The 20,495-nt window shown below is 51.7% G+C and overlaps 1 protein-coding gene across 5 annotated transcripts; it reads right to left on the bottom strand.

Moving 5' to 3' along the window:
• Window positions 1-1,591: 1,591 nt before the first annotated feature.
• CC2D1A (coiled-coil and C2 domain containing 1A) lies at window positions 1,592-20,465 on the bottom strand. 5 transcript variants are annotated; one of them, XM_066272021.1, is made up of 29 exons: window positions 20,176-20,465; window positions 18,706-18,841; window positions 17,613-17,728; window positions 17,454-17,519; window positions 17,047-17,181; window positions 16,719-16,953; window positions 11,745-11,869; window positions 11,349-11,421; window positions 11,107-11,178; window positions 10,883-11,013; window positions 10,731-10,803; window positions 9,751-9,884; window positions 9,277-9,391; window positions 9,024-9,196; window positions 8,184-8,306; window positions 8,039-8,097; window positions 7,832-7,948; window positions 5,609-5,682; window positions 5,474-5,532; window positions 5,308-5,359; window positions 5,123-5,222; window positions 4,945-5,035; window positions 4,516-4,653; window positions 4,360-4,424; window positions 2,630-2,693; window positions 2,412-2,538; window positions 2,262-2,338; window positions 2,133-2,180; window positions 1,592-2,056 (listed from the first exon to the last, which is right to left on the bottom strand). In XM_066272021.1, exons 1-29 carry the CDS (start codon window positions 20,242-20,244, stop codon window positions 2,036-2,038), a joined length of 2,868 nt encoding a protein of 955 aa, XP_066128118.1. In that variant the 5' UTR covers window positions 20,245-20,465; the 3' UTR covers window positions 1,592-2,035. The 5 variants fall into 5 exon arrangements, with proteins under 5 accessions (XP_066128118.1, XP_066128120.1, XP_066128119.1 ...); XM_066272023.1 differs by having other exon boundaries at window positions 4,360-4,421; XM_066272022.1 differs by having other exon boundaries at window positions 9,277-9,388.
• Between the last annotated feature and the right edge of the window lie 30 nt (window positions 20,466-20,495).

The following is a 20,495-nucleotide window of genomic DNA, read 5'->3' as shown; positions in this document are numbered from 1 at the left end:
TTGCCAGACCAGCGGCCCTGTTGGCCATGTCCACACTCCCAAATGGCGACAATAAAGCCTACTTCTTTTTTTTTTTTTTTTTTTTTTTACAGAGACAGAGAGTCAGAGCAAGGGATAGACAGGGACAGACGGACAGGAACAGAGAGATGAGAAGCATCAATCATTAGTTTTTCGTTGCGCATTGCAACACCTTAGTTGTTCATTGATTGCTTTCTCATGTGCCTTGACCACAGGCCTTCAGCAGACTGAGCAACCCCTTGCTTGAGCCAGCGACCTTGGGTCCAAGCTGGTGAATTTTTGCTCAAACCAGATGAGCCCACACTCAAGCTGGCGACCTCGGGGTTCTTGAACCTGAGTCTTCCGCATCCCAGTCCAACGCTCTATCCATTGCACCACTGCCTGGTCTGGCAATAAAGCCTAATTCTTTTGAGCACTCATGACCAATCAAGTGTCCTTCACTTTGTGGTATGGGAGTGGTTCTTGCCATCCCTACATCCAGTGGGGTAAACTGAAGCTGTAGGATGCTATGGGGCAGTTGTTAGGCTTGCTTGCCGGGTACCAGCTGCAAGCATTTTGCCTGATTGGTATGAGTGTGTGGCTGCGCCAGGTGTATATTGCCTATATAAGGCTATGGGTACTTGTGCTTGAGAGATGGGGATTGTGGATGATGGGCTGCCTGACAGCCACTGTGAGGGGCCATTTTGCTGTTGTTTTTTTGCCCGAGAGGCGGTTTCCCCTGCCTGTGTGCTTGTCTGCCATTGTGAGACTTTATTAAACAGAATGGCCCAACCATTTCCAGCTCTGCAGTTTTTCTACCATATGCCTGAATCCAATGTGGACATGCCTGGCCTCGGCCACTGGCATTATAGATGCTAAGTGGATCAGGCAATTTGGTCCATGTCCCGTGGCCACTGAGTGGCAGGACTGGATTTCAAGGCTCCAAAACATACGTGGGTCACCAAGCACCATCACATATGATCCAACCACACATATAAACCCAGATAGGCCTAAGGTCACTGTGCCTATCTGGGTTTACATGTAAAGATTAAGTGTATGGTGGGGCAAGCACCCTCAGGCAGGTCACAGACCTTTTGACAGAGGTCCTGGCCTTCACATGCAAGAACATATCCTGCACAGACATCCCCCCCACCCAGCCTGCCTGTGGGGCAGCTGTGTTAGGCTTGCTCACTGGTGTACCAGCTGCAGGCACTCTGCTTGACTGGTGTGTGAACACCTGGCAGTGCCACGAGTGTATGGCCCATGTAAGGCTACGGGTGCTCGTACTCGGGGATTGTGGATGTGTGGATTGTCTGCCCACCAATGTGAGAGGTATTTTGCTGTTTGTTTTCCCTGAGAGGCAGTTTCCCCTGCCTTTGTGCTTGTCCGCTGTTTATTAAACAGAATGGCCCAATCCTTTCTGGCTCTGCAATTTTTCTACCGTCTGCCTGAATCCAATGTGAACCTGCCTGGCCTCAGCCACCAGCATTACACTGCTATTCTTACAGGTACCTCCTCTTCTACTACCTCTGGGGAGGGTGTGTGTGGGGGAGACCCAGCCCAACCACTGAGGGTAAGAAACAAAGGCGAGATGGAGAGGTGAGTGTGCCCTTGGCTGTTTATTCCATGTGTCAGCCCTAGCGCCTAGCTGCGCCAGGGCACCCCCCTGGGGAACCAGCCAGGTTCTGACTGGTCTCAGAGGCTTCTTTGGGGTTTGGGTAGGCTTAAGGGTTAAGGCTGGGGAGGGACAGGAAGTAAAGTGCTTGCAGGGACTCTCAGGGCTTGGTCCTAGCTGCTCTCCCACCTCCAGAACAGGCCAGGGGCACAGGCTAGCTGGTTGGCATCGTCCCCAATACCCCCTGCCATGGAGGTTCCTGCTGGGCTGGGTGGGCCTAGCAGGGGATGAGTCCATCCAGAGCCAACGGTCCATTGATTGTCTGCTTCTCTGGTCTGAGGTTGTGGCCATGTCAGCTCCTCCCAGCACCAGGGCCTTGAGCCTGCTCCCCGATTTCCAGGGACTGCCAGCTCAATCAGCCCCTCACCTACGCAGCCGCTGTAGCTGCAGGAGAGGCCATTGGGGTCAGTGGGACCACAGTCACAGCTGTCCACTCCACCCCAACACCTGAGCCACTCACCTCATTCTCGACCAGGTTCCGCCTGTAGAGTGCCTCCTTTGCAGCTTCCTGGGGGTCCAAAGGGTGGTCAGTGGGAAGCCCCAGGCAGCCTTAGTCCCCCTGTCCCCACCTGAACCCTACCCAGCTCACCCTGCTGCCATCGTTGCCCAGGCGCCGGGCAGCCTCTGTGTAGAATTGCAGCTGACGCTCCAGCTGGGCGATATATTCTGAGGGCGGGAGGGGGTCAGAATGGGGCCACACCACTGCCCCTCCTTCATGTGCCTGTCCCTGAGCCCTTACCCCGACGGATGCCTGGGCCCCCCTGCTCCAGCTGAGCCCTCTGCCACTGGCTGCGATGCATGATGTCCTGGTACTGCTGGGCCACCTCTGGGGGCACTGGCCGCCGTGCCTGCCTCAGGGCCAGTATCTGGGGGTGTACAGAGGGGGCTGTGAAGGCCTTGCCTGAACCTACAGATGACCCAGTACTGCCCCACCATCCCCAGTGGTTGGATACCCACCTTCCGCTCCAGGCGCTCTTGGTCAAAGGCCAGCACACTGAGGCTATGCAGGGGCCGGGTGGGTCTACAGGGTAGGGATAGGGAGGAGGGTCTGTAATGATACACCATACCTGACCCCGTTAATTTGACATGCTGGACCGTAAAGAATAGCTAGAGACAAGCCAGGCCCACCACAATGTTGCTAAGCCCATAACCCAGTGATGATGATGTACACCCGGGCAACTACGCTGTATACCTAAGCAACTGTGATGCCAGGAAGTCGGAAAGGGCTTCCTGGAGGAAATGACAGCCAATTTGTGATCTGCAGGAGTCAGAATTAGGCAGAGGAACCAGGAACAAGTGTGGGAGTAGAGGTACTTAGGGCATTGTAACATAGAAGCCCAGAGGACAGTGAAAACCAGGTGTAACCATGAACCAATGGGAAGAAGTAGGGAGAAAAGGCTGGATATATCAACAGTGGTCAGATCAAAAAAGGTATTAAGCCTGACCAGGCAGTGGTGCAGTGGATAGAGCATTGGATGGGATGCGGAGGACCCAGGTTCAAAATCCCTAGGTCACTGGCTTGAGCACAGGCTCATTAGCTTGCACGTGGGGTCGCTGGCTTGAGCCCAGAGGTCGCTGGCTTAAAGCCCAAGGTCACTGGCTTGAGCAAGGGGTCACTTGCTCTGATGTAGCCCCTGGTCAAGGAACATATGAGAAAGCAATCAATGAACAACTAAGGTGCCGCAACGAAGAACCGATGCTTCTTATCTCTCTCTCCCTTCCTGTCTGTCTGTCCCTATCTGTCCCTTTCTCTTTCTCTGTCTCTCAAAAAAATAAAAAGGTATTAAAAACCAAAGTGAGGATTTTAAACTGGATCCTCCAGAAGAAAAGGAGCCAGGAAAGATTTTATTTTGTTTTGTTTTTTTAAGTGAGAGAGAGAGACAGGAAGAGAGAGAGATGAGAAGCATCAACTCATAGTTGTGGTACTTCAGGTTGTTCATTGCTTCTCAAACCAGTGACTTTTGGGCTCAAGCCAGCAAACTTGGGCTTCAAGCCAGTGATCATGGGATTATGTCAATGATCCCATGCTCAAGTCGGCAACCCTGCGCTCAAGCTGGTGAGTCTGCACTCAAGCTGGATGAGCCTGTGTTCAAGCTGGTGACCTCAGGGTTTCAAATCTGGGACCAGGTCGATGCTCTATCCACTGTGCCACCACCAGTCAGGCAAGCCAGGAAATGTTTTAAAGTAGGAAAAGGACCCTGGCCGGTTGGCTCAGTGGTAGAGTGTCGGCCTGGCGTGCAGGAGTCCCAGGTTCGATTCCTGGCCAGGGCACACAGGAGAAGCACCCATCTGCTTCTCCACCCTTCCCCCTCTCCTTCCTCTCTGTCTCTCTCTTCCCCTCCCACAGCCAAGGCTCCATTGGAGCAAAGTTGGCCCAGGCGCTGAGCATGGCTCCATGGCCTCTGCCTCAGGCACTAGAATGGCTCTGGTTGCAACAGAGCAACGCCCTAGATGGGCAGAGCATCGCCCCCTGGTGGGCGTGCCAGGTGGATCCTGGTCAGGCGCATGCGGGAGTCTGTCTGACTGCCTCCCCGTTACCAGCTTCAGGAAAATACAAAAAAATAAATAAATAAAATAAAGTAGGCAAAGAACATGCTCCAATTTATGTCTGATGAGATACTGTCCAGGAAAGGCTGAGATTGGAAGAGGGGGGGTTCTTTCCAGCACGGTTTGGCCCAGTCACCTACCTGTTTCCTGGCTCCCTCGTAGGGGCAGGCATGGGAGGGGCCTTCCCTTTGGGCCCAGCAACCTGCTTCAAAGACAAAACCAGTCTTGTGAGCCTTGTTCCCACCCCCTTGAACCAAGCCTCCCTCCCTGGGGTTGTTGCTGGGTGGGGGGCTCACTGTGGGCATAGCTGCTGGCACAGGGTCGATAACTAGCCACCTCTCAGTTACTGTCTCCAATTGCTGGGCCGTCAGTGGCTCTCGAATCCGGACCATCACTTCCAGCCGTCCCCCCGTGGGCCGGCGACCATCTAGGACCTGGGCAGGAATAAGAGGAGGCTGTTGAGAAGCAGGCAGTGGCTGGAGTCCCAGGGCTGGGTCAGGAAGAACTGAGATATTTCCAAAATATGGGCTTATGGGTCCGAACTGGTCATAATGGAATAGGGTTCTGGGAGTATTTAAGGCTGAGAGTCAGGAGGTCTTGGACTTCCAGGGGAGGAGCTGGGTCGGCAGAGAAGACCCTTGGGAGGCTCAGGACAGGGATCTTTTGAGTAATGTTAGTGAGTAACACGGCCATACTGAACATTCAAATTACTGTCCATGTTTTACCTCAAGGATCTCCCGGACCTCACATGCCATCTCCAGGACATCCAGCTTCAGCTGGGCTGTGCCCAGGACCCGGTCAGTCTTGAACAGCCTCCTATGTATGTGAGGGGGCACAGGATGGTTGGCCTAGGGCAGTTTCCCCTCTCCCACAGCCCCTGCAAGGCCTGGCCACCTAGCTTACCCCTTATGGACCACTTCGAACTTGATGCCTTTGGTCTGGATTGCCCTTCGGAAGCCTCGGTGGCTGCGGTTGATGCACAGTTTAAACTGCTCCTTGAACTCTGCCCAGGGAAGGAGGGAGGGGGCAGGCTATGGTCTCATGTTCTTTCTGCAGGGGAGGGGAGGTACCTGTTGCCCATGTCTCACCAGGGGAGTCTGTGCTCTTGATCACACTAGTCTTGTCTTTCTGGGCTTCTTCCTGGAACCGGACAGGAGTCAGAAAGCTCAGGGACTAGGGCCTAGAGGGGGACCCTTGCCCGACCCACTTCTCATCCTGACGGGGCTTGAGCAGACCCTCTGGCTCTCCACATACCACGTTGGGATAGGGGAAATCGAACCGAACGAAGACATCCAGATCACTGGGGGACAGCCCTGTGAGACAACAAGGGTCACAGCTGGGCAGAGAGGCGGTCCCCACAACCCTGACCCCTGCACGCCATCCCCTCACCTGGAGGCGTGGGCAAGTTGACGCCCTTCACGATGAACAGGAGCATGTCATTGCTGCTGAGGTCTGGGAAGATCCTTCCAGGAGGGCAGGTGGGAGACACAGTCACCTCAGCCCCACTGCCTGCTTGCCTACTCCTTTGGCAGGGGTAGGGAACAAACCCCACACTGGCCTTTGGGGGTGTCTTAGCTCCTGAGCTCGAGTTTTATTTATTTATTTATTTTTATTTATTTAGGTGACTGGGCCAAGCTGTGCTGGAAAGAACCTCCCCTCTTCCAATCTCAGCCTTTCCTAGACAATATCTCATCAGGCATAAATTGGAGCATGTTCTTTGTCTACTTTATTTTTTATATCAATTTTTTTTTTTTTTTTGTATTTTTCTGAAGCTGAAAACTGGGAGAGACAGTCAGACAGACTCCCGCATGCGCCTGACCGGGATCCACCCGGCACGCCCACCAGGGGGCGATGCTCTGCCCCTCCGGGGCGTCGTTCTGTTGCGACCAGAGCCACTCTAGCGCCTGGGGCAGAGGCCAAGGAGCCATCCCCTGCGCCCGGGCCATCTTTGCTCCAATGGAGCCTTGGCTGCGGGAGGGGAAGAGAGACAGAGAGGAAGGAGAAGGGTAGGGGTGGAGAAGCAGATGGGCGCTCCTCCTGTGTGCCCTGGCCGGGAATCAAACCCGGGACTTCTGCACGCCAGGCCGACGCTCTACCACTGAGCAAACCGGCCAGGACCTGCCTACTTTATTTTATTTATTTATTTGTATTTTTCTGAAGTTGGTAACGGGGAGGCAGTCAGACAGACTCCCGCATGCGCCTGACCGGGATACACCTGGCATGCCCACCAGGGGGAAATGCTCTGCCCATCTGGGGCGTTGCTCTGTTGCAACCAGAGCCATTCTAGCCCCTAAGGCAGAGGCCATGGAGCCATCCTCAGCGCCTGGGCAAACTTTGCTCCAATGGAGCCTTGGCTGCGGGAGGGGAAGAGAGAGACAGAGAGGAAGGAGAAGGGTAGGGGTGGAGAAGCAGATGGGCGCTCCTCCTGTGTGCTCTGGCCAGGAATCGAACCCGGGACTCCTGCACACCAGGCCGACGCTCTACCACTGAGCCAACTGGCCAGGGCCGAGCTCGAGTTTTAGAATTAGACAAACTAGAGTACTCTGTCCAGTACTGCCAATGACTAACTTTTGTTTCCTTTCTGTAGTTTGCACACATTTATTTAGTACCTACTTTTTACCAGCCAGTGGCCTTGCTGTTGTGAGACCTTCCCTTCATTTAACAGTATTTTTGGTGCCTCCTACTATGTGCCAGCCAATGCTCTAGCTGCTATGCAGCCCTTTCTTCATTTGATATTACTTGAATACTATATGCCAACCAGTGGTCTCATGGCTGCGGGACCCTCTCTTCATTTAACAAGATCTCTGGAACCCCTACTATGTGCTCGCCTGTGTCCTCACTGCTGAGGATACAGAAGTAAATGAGAGCAACCCGTCTCTGTGCTCATGGAGCCTGGGCTGACTAAATGGAAAGATGACCAATTAATATATAAATAAATAAAGCAACTCTGCAAAGAATTAAAATAGGAAAATGACTGAATTATGCTCAGGGGGGTTGCTTTAGACAGGGTGGTCAGGCAGGGCCCTTCAGGTGACCTCATAGGTGGTGCTGGATGCCATACAGGGGTTACTACATGGACACATGGGGAAGAGGGTATGGGCAGGGTAAATCACCAGGGTAAAGGTCCTGAATGGGAACATGCTTGCTGAGTTTGAGGGACTAAAAAGAGGTCTGTGTGGCAGAATATAAGCAAACCAGGGACAACAGGTGCAGAGGAGCATGCAGGGTAAACAGTGTGGGTTTTCTCAGGTGGTTATCTGCACCTAACCTCATCTAGAAGTGGGAAAATGATCCCAACTATCCAGGGTATAGGAACAGTTAACTGGGACAGAACCAACAACCACCATCCCATAGACTCACACAAGCCTCCGGAACAGGGCACGCCTCTGCACTTACTACATCTTCCCGTTTGCAAATGTGTCACTGTCGACACTCACACTCCCTCGCCTCCATTCTTCATTCGCACCTCATGCCTGCTTCAGGACCCTTATGTGCACTATACTACCACCACCTACCCAAACTCTCCTCTAAAGGCAAGTCCTCTGCCAGCTTCCAGAGAGGGCAAACCCTTCCTCAAAGGGGCACCCGGGCCAGGTGCCATTGGGGCCTTACTTGATGATGCTGAAGGTTCTCTGCTCAAAGCGCGCAGTGGGTGTGGGGAGACCTCGGGCGAAGGCCTGCTTCAAAGTCTCCATGCTCCGCTTACAGTCCTCCGCCAGTTTCTCAAATCTGCCACAAGAGGGCCCAGCTCAGGTCCCTGGTCCCAGAGGCAGGCTGGGAGTGCACACATCAGGTAGAGGTGGGTGTGGAGGTACTTACTTGCTGGTTTCAGCAATGTTACCCAGCTGTGTGAACTGGTTAGAGTGATTCAGACACATCTGGTGAGGCAGAAGACAATGAAGGGAGGGTTGAAGGGCCCTGATCCTGGGGAAGGCTTGCTGACCCAGGCCAGGAGCCCCCTCACCTCGTGCTGCTGCCTTATGAGCTTGGTGAGTTCACTGTAGCGCCGGGCAGACTCCTGAGACAGACCAGGGCCAGGACGCTGGACCAGGGCAAAGTCATCCTTGTTGACAGGGGCAGGCGGCACCTGGGAAGGACAAGGCTCATAGGGAGGGGCCTGCTGGTGAGCAATGAGCAGACCCATCCTAACCCCTCCTTGAAGAGGCCTTCGTAGACCACTGCTCTGTCCCCTCCTTCTTCTTTCCCAAAGAGAAAAGTGATGATTAGAGAGAAGTGGTCCTGACCAAAGTGGCAGAATCCGTTAAGTGTTTCCCCAAAATCTGATCCACACTATCTTTCCTAGTAATGGAGTTCTGACTGGGCACATGGCAGCCCGGCAAAGGACATGTTCCAGCCTCTCTTGCAGCTAGGTGCAGCCTGAGACTCAGTTCTAGACAATGGGACATGAGTAGAAGTGATGACAACTCCATGTCACTTTTCTTAGAGGAAACTTCTTGGCCTGCAATTTTTCTCCCTCATGGCTTCCCACAGGCTGGATGCAGACAGGTTAGTGGTCTACTTGGACCATGTGGACAAGGACAACCTCCTCAGGTATGGCCGAAAAACAAAATGGAATGAACCCGGGCTCCAAAGAGCTTCATCTTTCAGAGCCCAGAGCACCTGGAGTGTTACATGCAAGAAGCATAAACATTTGCCTTATTTAACCACTCTCTTGGGAGGAGCCTATTTGCTACAACAGCTTAACCTGCACCCTGACTAATATATTCCAAGTCACATAGCTATGAAGGGGCCAGAGCCTGACAGGCAAGCACCTGGGAAGGTCTAGCAGACCTAGAGGTTTCACCTTGGTGATATCCACAGGTAGCCCATTGCGTGAGGCCTCCAGCATGGGCTCCAGCCCCTTGGCCTGGCGCAAATGCATCTTGGCGCCCTCTACGTCGTTCTTCTGCTTGGCTCGCAATGCAGCCTGCAAGAGCTGCTTCTTTCGGCCCTCCAGGAAGGCCAGCTGCTGCTGGGCTGTGGACACAGGGGCATCTGTGGGTACTGCCCAGCCCATGGCAAGGTGATGGGCAGCTAGGGTCAGAGGGGGCACCTACCTCTGGTGGATGTGCTTTTGGGGGCTGCTTTGGTTGCTGAGGTGGATCCTGGCTGTGGTGCCCTTGAGGGTGGGGCCTTGGGCTGGGCTGCGGGGACTGCAGGGCTGTTGGGCTGCTGAGGGACAAAGAGTAAGTCAGAGCTTTCCCAGCACTTATGATGAAGCCACTCCCCATAATGGTCAGGGCCTGACACTGACAATAGTGACCACCTCAGTTTCCATTTTCTCCACACTAAATACAACATACAGTCCTATTCTTGTTGAATCTTTGCAATGACTGAGAGGTAGGGACCATGCCCACTTTATAGATGAGGAGACCAAAGCTCAGAGAACAAAATGACTTGCCCATGGCCACTAGGTCAGAAAGTGGCAAGGCTGGGGCATAAAAATGGTTCTCTCCGGCTCAAGGCCTGGAAAGTTAGGATTTACTTTGCTGCCACTCCCTGCCTCACCCCAAGGCCCTGGCCCCTCATACCTTCTTAGGCTCCTCATCCTCTTCATCCTCTGGGCCTTCATCCTGGTTGGCCAGCTTTATAGCAGTCTCCAGGACCCCCACCAGGTTCAGCTGGGTGGACTCAGAGGCCTCTAGGCCCTGGATAGGGGGAAAGCCTGGGCGGCCAGTCAGGGCCAAGTCAGGAAGGAGAGACCCATGCCGTGATGGTGGAGAAGTGGGATCCTCCTTCTCCAAAGGAGTCTTGGGCTTTTTGAATTTTTTTTTTTTTTAGATTTTATTTATTCATTTTAGAGAGGAGAGAGAGAGAGAGAGAAAGGGGGAGGAGCAGAAAGCATCAACTCCCGTATGTGCCTTGACTAGGCAAGCCCGGGGTTTTGAACCAGCGACCTCAGCATTTCTGGCCAATGCTTTAACCCACTGCGCCACAACAGGTCAGGTGGAGTCTTGGGCCTTTGAATCCACTTTAAATACAAGTAGGAGCTGCTGGTGGTTTGACACTAGAGCATGTCAATCTCTCTCTTATCTCTTGGCTTCTCTTGCCTGACCCTGGGCCTTGACTACACTACAACAAGCAAGCACTGTGAGGTGCTGTGCTGGGCGCAAGGGGTGGTCCTGGATCTGGGGGGACTTCTGGGGGACCGAAGCACATGGAGATCATTGCTCTCAGCATGGATGCACAGGCAGCTCTGAGAACCCAGAAGAGGTCTCCAACCCCCTGGGGGCGGGCCTAATTGGAGGCTGAATAAGTATTTGTAAAGATGAAGAGCTGATGAGCAGGAGGGAGTGAGTCAAACAAAGGAGAAAAGGAAAGACCAGACAGTTGTGGCTGGCCAACAGACTCTTCAAATAAAACCCCCTGATTTTTAGGGTTTGCCAATTTCCATGGTGTACACACTCCCACTGAACTGATTTTAAGCTACCAATTGTCTAACAAGCTTGCAGAATTCCTGAATGTATAGCATTTGCAAAGGCTGAAGGGGTGGGGTGGGAGTAGGGCCTACCTGGGGGCACAGGCAGCTCAGCCACATCCACAGCTCGGCCAGCTTTGTGGGCTCGAATGGCATCTTGGTATTGCTTTGGGGAACACAGATGTTAGGGCTCCCTGGGCACAGTCTCCAGGGGCTGCCCACCCACCCACTCTGTCTCCATGCACCTTGACAATGCGCTCATGCATGCGAGCCTTCCGCTGGTCCCCTTTGGTCTTAGCCTGGGCTGCGGCCATGTGGTATCGCTCCATCCGCTGTTCCAGTGCCTCCAGGAGAGTCCTTGGGGGCGGGGGAACCTCTGCACCCAACATGGGTGGGGGACAGGATTAAGAGTCTCGGAAGGAGAGAATGTCTTCTCCCAGCCTGCCTGCCCAAAGTCCCAGGAGCCTACCTGGTGTGGACAGCACCGTGGTGGGATTCAGAGGCTGCAGTGGCGGTGATGGTGGGTCTGGGGGCAACTGATCTGGGGGCAGATAAGTCCAGTGCAATAAGGGGCTTGCTTGTGACCACCCCCACCCCAGGCTAGTATGCCCTGAGCTGATCTCTGGGCCTGGCCAAAGGGGGCAGCAATATCAGGAAGAAGTCAGTGGAGGCCTCCAAAAGTCCTGGAGGGTGGGCAAGCGGAGTCCTCACCAGGTGGAGGGGGCAAGTGGGACAGGTCCACAGGCTCCCCCCGACTCAGAGCCTCCAAGACAGCATCAAAGCTCTGTGAGAAAGAAGAGGATCAGGAGAGATTGCAGCCAGAGCCAGGACCCTGTGGGGAGCCCCCATGCCATGCCATGTGACAAGAGGATTCCCAGTTATGCCCCTTCCTTTGCCCCATCTTGATCAAGCCACTTTTCATTCTTAGGCCCATTTCACAGAAAGGATAAACTAAAGCTTCAAGAGGTGCAGCAAACAACACGTAGGGAGTGATCAGGCCAGGATTCAAATTTAGGTATGCCTGACTCCAGAGCCCATTTTTTTTACCACTATGTAATGTTGGAAGCATACTGTCCTTTCCATCTGACCCTGTCAGTCTGGACACACCTTGGCCACACGGAAGTATCTGGCGGCGGCAGAGGTATCTCCCTGCTGCTTGGCATGGAGGGCAGCCAGCTTGTACTCACGTTGCCGGCTCTGCAACTGAGTCAGGGGGCCAGCGCTGCAGGGGCCTGGAAGGGAGAACAGCATACAAACCATTTCTACTCTCACAACAAGGACTGTTCTTAGGCCCATGTTATAGATGTGAAAACTACAGCTCAGAGAGCGAATGCTGTCTCCGCAAGGTCACACAGCCTGAAGAATGCATGGTGAGGACTCAAAACTTAGGCCTGTCAGGCTTCAGAGACATTGCTGTTTTGGTCCCCAGAAAATTTTATGCACCCTTTGTATGTTTTTTAATTAATTGCTTTTATTTTGAGAGAGAGAGAGAGAGAGAGAGAGAGAGAGAGGGAGGGAGAAGTATTCATTTGTTGTTCTACTTAGTTGTGCACTCACTGGCCGTTTCCTTTTTTTTTGTATTTTTCTGAAGCTGGAAACGGGGAGAGACAGTCAGACAGACTCCCGCATGCGCCCGACTGGGATCCACCCGGCACGCCCACCAGGGGCGAGGCTTTGCCCACCAGGGGGCGATGCTCTGCCCCTCCGGGGCTTCACTCTGCTGCAACCACAGCCACTCTAGCGCCTGGGGCAGAGGCCAAGGAGCCATCCCCAGCACCTGGGCCATCTTTGCTCCAATGGAGCCTTGGCTGCGGGAGGGGAAGAGAGAGACAGAGAGGAAGGAGGGGGTGGGGGTGGAGAAGCAAATGGGCGCTTCTCCTATGTGCCCTGGCCAGGAATCGAACCCAGGTCCCCTGCACGCCAGGCCGACGCTCTACCACTGAGCCAACCAGCCAGGGCCTGGCCGTTTCCTATATGTGCCCTGACCAGGCACTGAACCTGCAGCCTTGATATTTCAGGATGATGCTCTAGCCAAATGAACTAACCTGACCAGGGCCACCTTATGCATTTTTAAGTTGACATCTAAAATTTTTCACGTTAAGTTTTAAAAGTGGCCATCTTGCAAATACTGACATTTGAAAAAGAAAACGATCACAGCACTTTTAAATCTAATATATTTAACTACCAATATTTGGAACTCACCAATATTCACTTTTTATTATTTTTAAAGATTACAAAATGCATAAGGCATAATTCACCATCTTAACCATTTTCAAGTATACAGTTCAGTGGCATTAAGTATATCCATTTGCTGTGCAACCATCACCACCACCCATCCACAGAACACTTTTGTCTTTATAAACCCTGAAATTCTGTCCTGGTTAAACACTAACTCCCCTTCCTCCTCCCTCAGTTCCTTACGCTCACAATTCTACTTCCTGTCTCTAGGAATGTGGCTCCTCTAGGAACCTCAAGTAAGTAGAATCAGACAGTATTTGTTCTTTTGTGACTGGCTTATTTTATCTAGCATAACATCCAAAAGGTTTGCCCACATTGTAGCATGTGTCAGAATGTCCTTCCTTTTTAAGGTTGTATAATATTTCATCGTACAGATATATTATTTTATTTATCCATTAGTCCATCAATAGACACTTGGGTTGCTTCTACTTTTTGGTCCAGCTCCTATGAACACAGGTATTCAAATATCTCTTTATGTCTCTGCTTTCAATTCTTTTGGGTACACGTCAACATACTTATAAAATATTCCCCAGGGTTCACTTTTAGCGGTTAGAAATTTCACATCTTCTTTCTATCCATGTTCCCCAAAGAATTCTAACCTAATGTGATCTATGCAGGCACTTGAAAGTCTTTCTTTGACCACGCTGTCATATATTTGTAATGAAAATACATTTATGTGGTGTATTGGTAAAGTTGGGAAACAGAATTAAACTGCCTTTTTTTAAAAAAATTATTTATTTTTATAGAGAGGCCTGACCTGTGGTGGCGCAGTGGATAAAGCATCGACCTGGAAACACTGAGGTTCGCCAGTTCGAAACCCTGGGCTTGCCTGGTCAAGGCACATATAGGAGTTGATGCTTCCAGCTCCTCCCCCCCTTTCTCTTTCTCTGTCTCTCCTCTCTCTCTCTCTCTCTGTCTCTCCTTCTCCTCTCTAAAATAAATTTAAAAATTAAAAAAAAAATTTTATATTTTTATAGAGAGAGGAGAGAGAGAAAGAAAGTGAGTGGAGGGGGCAGGAGCAGGAAGCATCAACTCCTATATGTGCCTTGACCAGGCAAGCCCAAGGTTTTGAACCAGAGACCTCAGCATTCCAGGTCGAAGCTTTATCCACTGCGCCACCACAGGTCAGGCTAAACTGCTTTTTAAATAGTAATTTAGTCAGTTTCAAACACCTGTAATATGCTCAATGTGTTTTCAGAGGAAGTATCTCTAAATTGAAAACAATAGGTACAATTGTTGGTATAAAAAACAAATCACAATAGATACACCACCCAGTGACCACAAATCCTAGAAATACCTGGGAAACAGCCTGTTGTACTTTCAGACTGCCAACTTAGACTACTTTTTTAGGGGCACTTGCCTGAGAAGGTATCTACAGTTTGAAACTAAACACTTTGATATTTGATTGACTTATTATCACAGGTCTCTTCCAATGATAAAAAATCTTTTCTTGCCTGACCAGGTGGTGGCACAGTGGATAGAGTGTTGGACTGGGATGCGGAGAACCCAGGTTTGAAACCCCGAGGTCGCTGGCTTAAGCGCGGGCTCACCAGCTTGAGCATGGGGTCGCTGGCTTGAGTGTAGGATCACAGACATGACCCCATGGTCACTGGCTTGAGCCCAAAGGTCGCTGGCTTGAGCAAGGGGTCACACGCACTGCTGTAGCCCCCAGTAAAGGTACATATGAGAAAGCAATCATTGAACAACTAAGGTGCTGCAACAAGGAATTGATGCTTCTCATCTTTCTCCCTTCCTGTCTGTCCCTATCTGTCCCTCTCTCTGACTCTGTAAAAAAAAAAATCTTTTCTTCTTGGGTTAAATTACTGTTATAATTATATTTAGCACGTAACCAAGCATAGTGTAACTACCTCAAGCTTTCTGATAATTATCTTTTATAAACCAAGAGAAAAGGTTTTTTTCTTTTTTAAGGAGGTAAGATAGTAACACAGATTCCGACATGCACTCTGACCAGGATACATCCAGGAACCCCTGTCTGGGGCTGATGCTCAAATCAAACAAGCTATTTTTAGCACCTGAGGCTGATACACTCAGACCAAGCTATCCTCAGTGCCCGGGGCCAATGCTCAAACCAATTGAGCCACTGGCTATGGGAGGGGAAGAGGGAGAGAAGGGGGAGTGGGAGTGGGAGAGAAGAAGATGGTCACTTCTCTTGTGTGCCCATGACAGGAAATTGAGCCCAGGACATCCAAGTGCCTGGCTGATGCTCTATCCACTGAGCCAACAGGCCAGAGCCAAGAGTACAATTTTATTGGCAAGGTACCTCTTGCTGACATCGTAAAGGCTCAATCCACCTACTGACATTTAACTCCCTTTTTTTTTTCTTTTTCATTTTTCCGAAGCTGGAAACAGGGAGGCAGTCAGACAGACTCCCGCATGCGCCCCACCGGGATCCACCCGGCGTGCCCACCAGGGGGTGATGCTCTGCCCCTCTGGGGTGTCGCTCTGTTGCATCCAGAGCCATTCTAGCACCTGAGGCAGAGACCACAGAGCCATCCTCAGTGCCTGGGCCATCTTTGCTCCAATGGAGCCTTGGCTGCAGGAGGGGAAGAGAGACAGAGAGGAAGGAGAGGGGGAGGGGTAGAGAAGCAGATAGAGGCGCTTCTCCTGTGTGCCCTGGCCGGGAATCAAACCCGGGACTCCTGCACGCCAGGCCAACGCTCTACCGCTGAGCCAACCGGCCAGGGCCTGACATTTAACTCCTGATTCTCATTCATTCCTTTCCTACTTTCCCTTTTTAAATTATAGAGAAACTGCTTTACACCAACAAATAGATGGGAAGAGATGGAGTCTTAATGTAACATCACACGATTCTCCAAACCCCCACCAACCTATATGTCAAAAACCCATCATGAATAATTTGGAGTGGGTTCAGCCAAGAATTTCAGGTGACGATTTTCAACAGTCTTCCTTGAACTTTGCCAAAAACAATGGCTTAGAGACTAGCCTGGCCACAGAAGGATTTAGAGACCCGGTGTACACATTCTCAAGCCAAGGCCAGCCTTTTCTGTCATCTTATTGGTTCCCATCTGGGAGCATTTGCCCCTGGAGAAGAGCCCAGAGTTCAGATTGTAGAAGAGAGGAGGGGTGGTCTCCTTTCCTAGAGTGGAAGGAGGGTGACCCTTCCAGGAAGGTTGGGAAGAAAAACCTCTAGGTACGTGCATCTCCCAGCCAGGTGAGTTTTAGAAGACAGAAAAGCTGAGCACTTGAGAATTATTCACTTAAAAGTGTATATGTGGAAATGTTACTCAGCCCTAAAAAGGAATCAAGTTCAGACACAGGCTGCCACGTTATCCTAACTGAAGGAAGCCAGACAGAAAAAGACAAATAGTATATGGTTCTACTTATATGAAATACCTAGAAGAAGCAAATTCTTAGAGACAGAAGGCTGAATAGAGATTACTTGGAGTTGTGGGAGGGAGATGGGGAATTAGTGTTTAATGGGGACAGAGTTTCTGTTTGGAGTGAAGTCTGGGAAATAGAAGTGATGGTTGCACAACATCGTAAGTGTACTAAATGCTACTCAATTGCACACTGAAAAATGGTTAAAATGGCACATTATGTTATATATATACTGCTCACAAAAATTAGGGGATATTTCAAAATGAATATGAAGCGATAAAATATTTCCTAATTTTTGTGAGCAATGTATTTTACCCCCCAAAACAAAGAAAAGGTATTAATGCACTCTAGGGGCATGCAGACCTGGGAAAGAAAGGAGTGTTTAAAATCTCTAAGAATCAGTACAGGACCCACACCCTCACAGAGAGGCCAACCACTGAATATAGCCAACATCTCATGTCAACATGCTTACTCTTGGCCTACCTGGGGGCAGCTGGGGCTTAGCCAAACCCAGTGATGAGGCTGGGGCAGTGGGAGGGGGACCCTCCACTGTGACCCTGGGATCCTGGCCTGGTGGGTTCATAGAGGCTGTCAGGGTGGGTGCAGGAGTATGGCTGGATGCGGCAGTGGGGCCCTTCCCCATGGCAACGGGTGGTGGGATATCCTCTTCATCGATGGCATTGCCCTTCTGAATGGAGGCCAGAAGGCTTTCCAGTGTCTGAAAGAAGGTATAAATTGGGTTCTAGAAGAGCCCAGAGCTGAATGCAGGGGCAGTGGTGGGGTTCCAGCACCCTCCCGTCTGCCCACTCACCTTAAGCCCCCGGTCGTAGCGCCGCACCTTGGCACTGTCTCCAGCTTGTCTAGCACTTTCAATCGCTTTCTGGTAGATGGCCAGCCTTTCCTGCAAAGTGGCCTCCACCCCTGGGCTCGGGGCTGGGGCTTTCGACTGTGGAAGGGGCCAGGGGCATGGTATGGGTGGGTGGTGACCCAACTTGGCCCACCCTGAAGGTGTCCTTGGTTGAGGGCCTACTGCACACCAGGCATGTTACCATGCCAGTTGCTCCCACCTTGGAGAAGCAGAAATTATCATCCCATTTCCTGGGATAGAGAACTAGTGCTCAGAGGTATCCCATCACCTACCTGAGGTCACATGACTAAGAGGGTAAAGGGAAGGCCTTGAACCCCGGGCTACAGGGAACAAGGTTGTTAGAGGTATACCTGGGTCACAGGAGGGTGGGACTCCAAAGTCTTCTGCTCCTCCCCAAGGACCTCATTTAGTTCTGCCTGCAGGGACACGAGGTCAAAGGCCTGTGTGAGGGCTCAATGGATGGGGCAACAGTGGGAGGGGAGGCCCTCTGCCCCATTCTGGACACTCACCAACAAGTCATCATCAGCCTCTACATCCTCCTCATCTGTCCCCTCTTCCTCATTCTCATCTGGGTCCCTCATGCACAAGCTGGCCATCTTCTCAATGGCCTCCATGGGCAGTGGACCTGGCAGCAGGGAGAGGCGCCAGCTGGACTGGGATCCTTCAGGAGTCCCCAACCTCCCATCCCGGTCACCCCTGGCTCCGAAGAATAGGGTAGGAGGCAATTGAGCAGTATGTCTTCTCCTGGCACTCCCATAGCACTCACTGCCGTAGGGCTGGTAGACGTGATCCTGCTCCCTGGATGACCTCACTGGCCTTACCCCTTCCTTATAAAGCCTGAGTTCAAACTCTGGCTCTGGAACTTTCTCATTTGGAATGTTAGGCCAGTTGGGTGACTCAAACTTTTTGTGGCTCTGTGCATGTCCAAGAGCTGCATGTATTGATTTGGGGTTACAAATAAATTTTAGCCAGTAGGTGAATTCATGAATATAGAATTTGTGATAATGAGGATCAACTATATTAGCTAAAAAGTGTAAAGACACCATCTGCCTTCTGGGCTCCAGCCCCACTTGACCACTTTAGAATCCTCTGCCCACTGCCATCTTCCCCAGAGCCTTTGCATGTGCCATGACCCCTCCCAGAAGTACTCCCCAACTTTTCATGTGGCCCTCCCCATCACACATGCCTCCTCCATGAATCTCCTCCCAGCTCAGAGGTTTCTCCCATTGCTCTGTGCTTCCCTGATCACAGGACAGTGGGTTGAATGATTCATCAGATCCTGTGTGAAGTACTTTAAGAACACTAGAAGATAAACTCCTATGACATTAAGCGTGTGTGGTTTATTCCCATTTTATAGATGGGGAAACTAAGGCCCACAGAGGTGCTAAGACTCATCAAATCACAGACAGTAAGTGGCACAGCTGGAATTCAAACCCTCAGTCTGGATGTAGAGTTGATTGCTAAACCTTTAACCCAAACTGTGGGTTTCAGGAGGGCAGAGACCTTCCCTGTTTCCTTTCCCCCATCTTTCTAGCACCCAGCTCTGAGCTTGGCCAACAGTGGGAGCTCAGGAAATGTTCAGGAATGGGTTGGGAATCTCACCTTTGCCTATGAATTTCTCCAGGGCTTGGGGCTGGCCCCCAACCAAAGCCAAGAACTCGGCTTCCAGTTCTTCATTATTAACTCCATCCTCAGGGATCATCAGGCCATCCGGGGAGAGATCAACCAGCAGACCCAGCTGTGGGAACAGCAAGAGTCCAGTCAGACCTTGGGATGCACCCCATCTAGACAAAGAGTGCCATGATGGATTGTTGAAAGAGAACCCAGGCCTCCTGGCAAAAGCCATTTCCCTAGGGAGTGCCAGAAGTCTGGAACAGGCCTAGAATGCAACAGGTGTCCTAAGATGGGCCAGGACCTTTGCTATAGATCAGCATGGGGCAAAGGGCAGATAGAGAACTCCCTGCTCTGAGTTCACACCCATGATGTGCTGCTGCTAGCAGAGAGCAGTGGGGAAAGCAGCCCCACACTCTGCCCAAAGCACAAGCACAGTCCCTCTGCACACCCGGGCTTTTCCTTCCAGCATCTTCAGCAGAGGGGGCCACGCAGGAAGGCTGGAGGCATCAAAAATAAACGCCCTGTCAGTAACATGATGTTGAAAGTGGGGTCTTTGCTGTTTAACAAACCCAGCTTCCTTTCCTATCCTTTCCTATCCTATCCTATCCTATCCTATCCTGGTTAATGACCCATCATGACATGATAATATTAGGTTAAACTACACAAAATTGTCCTTTTTGTGGATCAAAAATGGCCCAAATATTGGCAATTGTGTATTGTTTCTTAATAATGATAGTAATAGTTATTGTTTGCTCTATTCTAGCACTTTCCATAAACTATCTCAGTGAATTTTCACAACTGTGCTATGATATAGGGACTCTTAGGAACTCCATTTTAAGGATGAGGAATAAGAGCTGTGAGGCAAGAATCCAATGTGCAGAGGCCAGGATGGGACTTCAGGTTGGCCAGACTCTAACACATGGGCACTACGTGATGGCCTGGCTCTTTCCATCAAAGCTGAGAAAAATCAAACTGGGATGGAAGAGATGAGAGACGGAAATGAGAGACTAAGGGACCCAACCACAGTCCTGTGGGCTTGTGGCAGCAGCACTGGATTTGTGCTTAACTCTGACCAAGCTGTTAATTCCCATGACCTTAGGCAGGTAGGTGTCTTCACCTTTCTGGGTCTCAGTATCCTCATCTTTACAATGGGGACAAAAACAGTCTGACGTGGCCTGGCTGATGAGAGGGTTCAAAGCATGTTCAGGCCAGAGGAGCAAAAACCGTCCTATTCGCAGGTTGAGGCCTTCCCTTCCCCTACTGGAGCTGCTGCGGCAACAGGTGGCCCTGAGCCTAGGGCGGGGCGCCAGAACCTGGAAAGCCAGGTCCAGGAGGCCTCACTTTTGGGATCAAACCTCACTTGGGGGGCGGGGAGCGGGGCTCACCTGGGGGTGGTGATTGGGTTCCCTTGAGGGGTGGGGAGGGCTCCCTCGGAGAGGTCGCGGGGTACAGACTCACCTGGCGGGCGGCGGCAGCACCTCGGCCCGGGGGTCCCGGGGGTCCCGGGGGTCCCTTCCTCTTGTGCATCTTCCAGTCAAGATGCCCGGACCACGGCCCCTCGCCTGGCCTTGCCCTGCCTCCTCCCCCGGGGCCTGTCGCCGCGCACGCACCGTTCCCGAGCTCCGCGTAGGCGCCCCGTGACCGCCAAGCAAGCGTCCTCGGTCCGCGGGGCTGCCCTACTTCCGCCTCGTACCTTAGGCGCCGAACCACCGGAGCGCAGCCACTGGACTTGCCGGGCCTGCCGCACTGAAACTACAATTCCCGGCTGGCACTGCACG

This window comes from Saccopteryx bilineata, chromosome 1, assembly GCF_036850765.1.
Source record: "Saccopteryx bilineata isolate mSacBil1 chromosome 1, mSacBil1_pri_phased_curated, whole genome shotgun sequence".
Classification (NCBI taxonomy): Eukaryota; Metazoa; Chordata; class Mammalia; order Chiroptera; family Emballonuridae; genus Saccopteryx; species Saccopteryx bilineata.
Note: the sequence above shows the minus strand (reverse complement) of the source record. Positions and strands in the feature narration are given on the sequence as shown.

Excerpts from the sequence above, each read along its gene's own strand:
- CC2D1A (XM_066272021.1), bottom strand. The coding sequence starts at position 20,244 with ATGCACAAGAGGAAGGGACCCCCGGGACCCCCGGGACCCCCGGGCCGA. Across the intron at positions 17,729-18,705 it reads GGAGAAATTCATAGGCAAAG|GTCCACTGCCCATGGAGGCC; the intron begins GTGAGATTCCCA and ends CCCTGCTGCCAG. Across the intron at positions 4,425-4,515 it reads TGCCAGCAGCTATGCCCACA|CAGGTTGCTGGGCCCAAAGG; the intron begins GTGAGCCCCCCA and ends TTGTCTTTGAAG.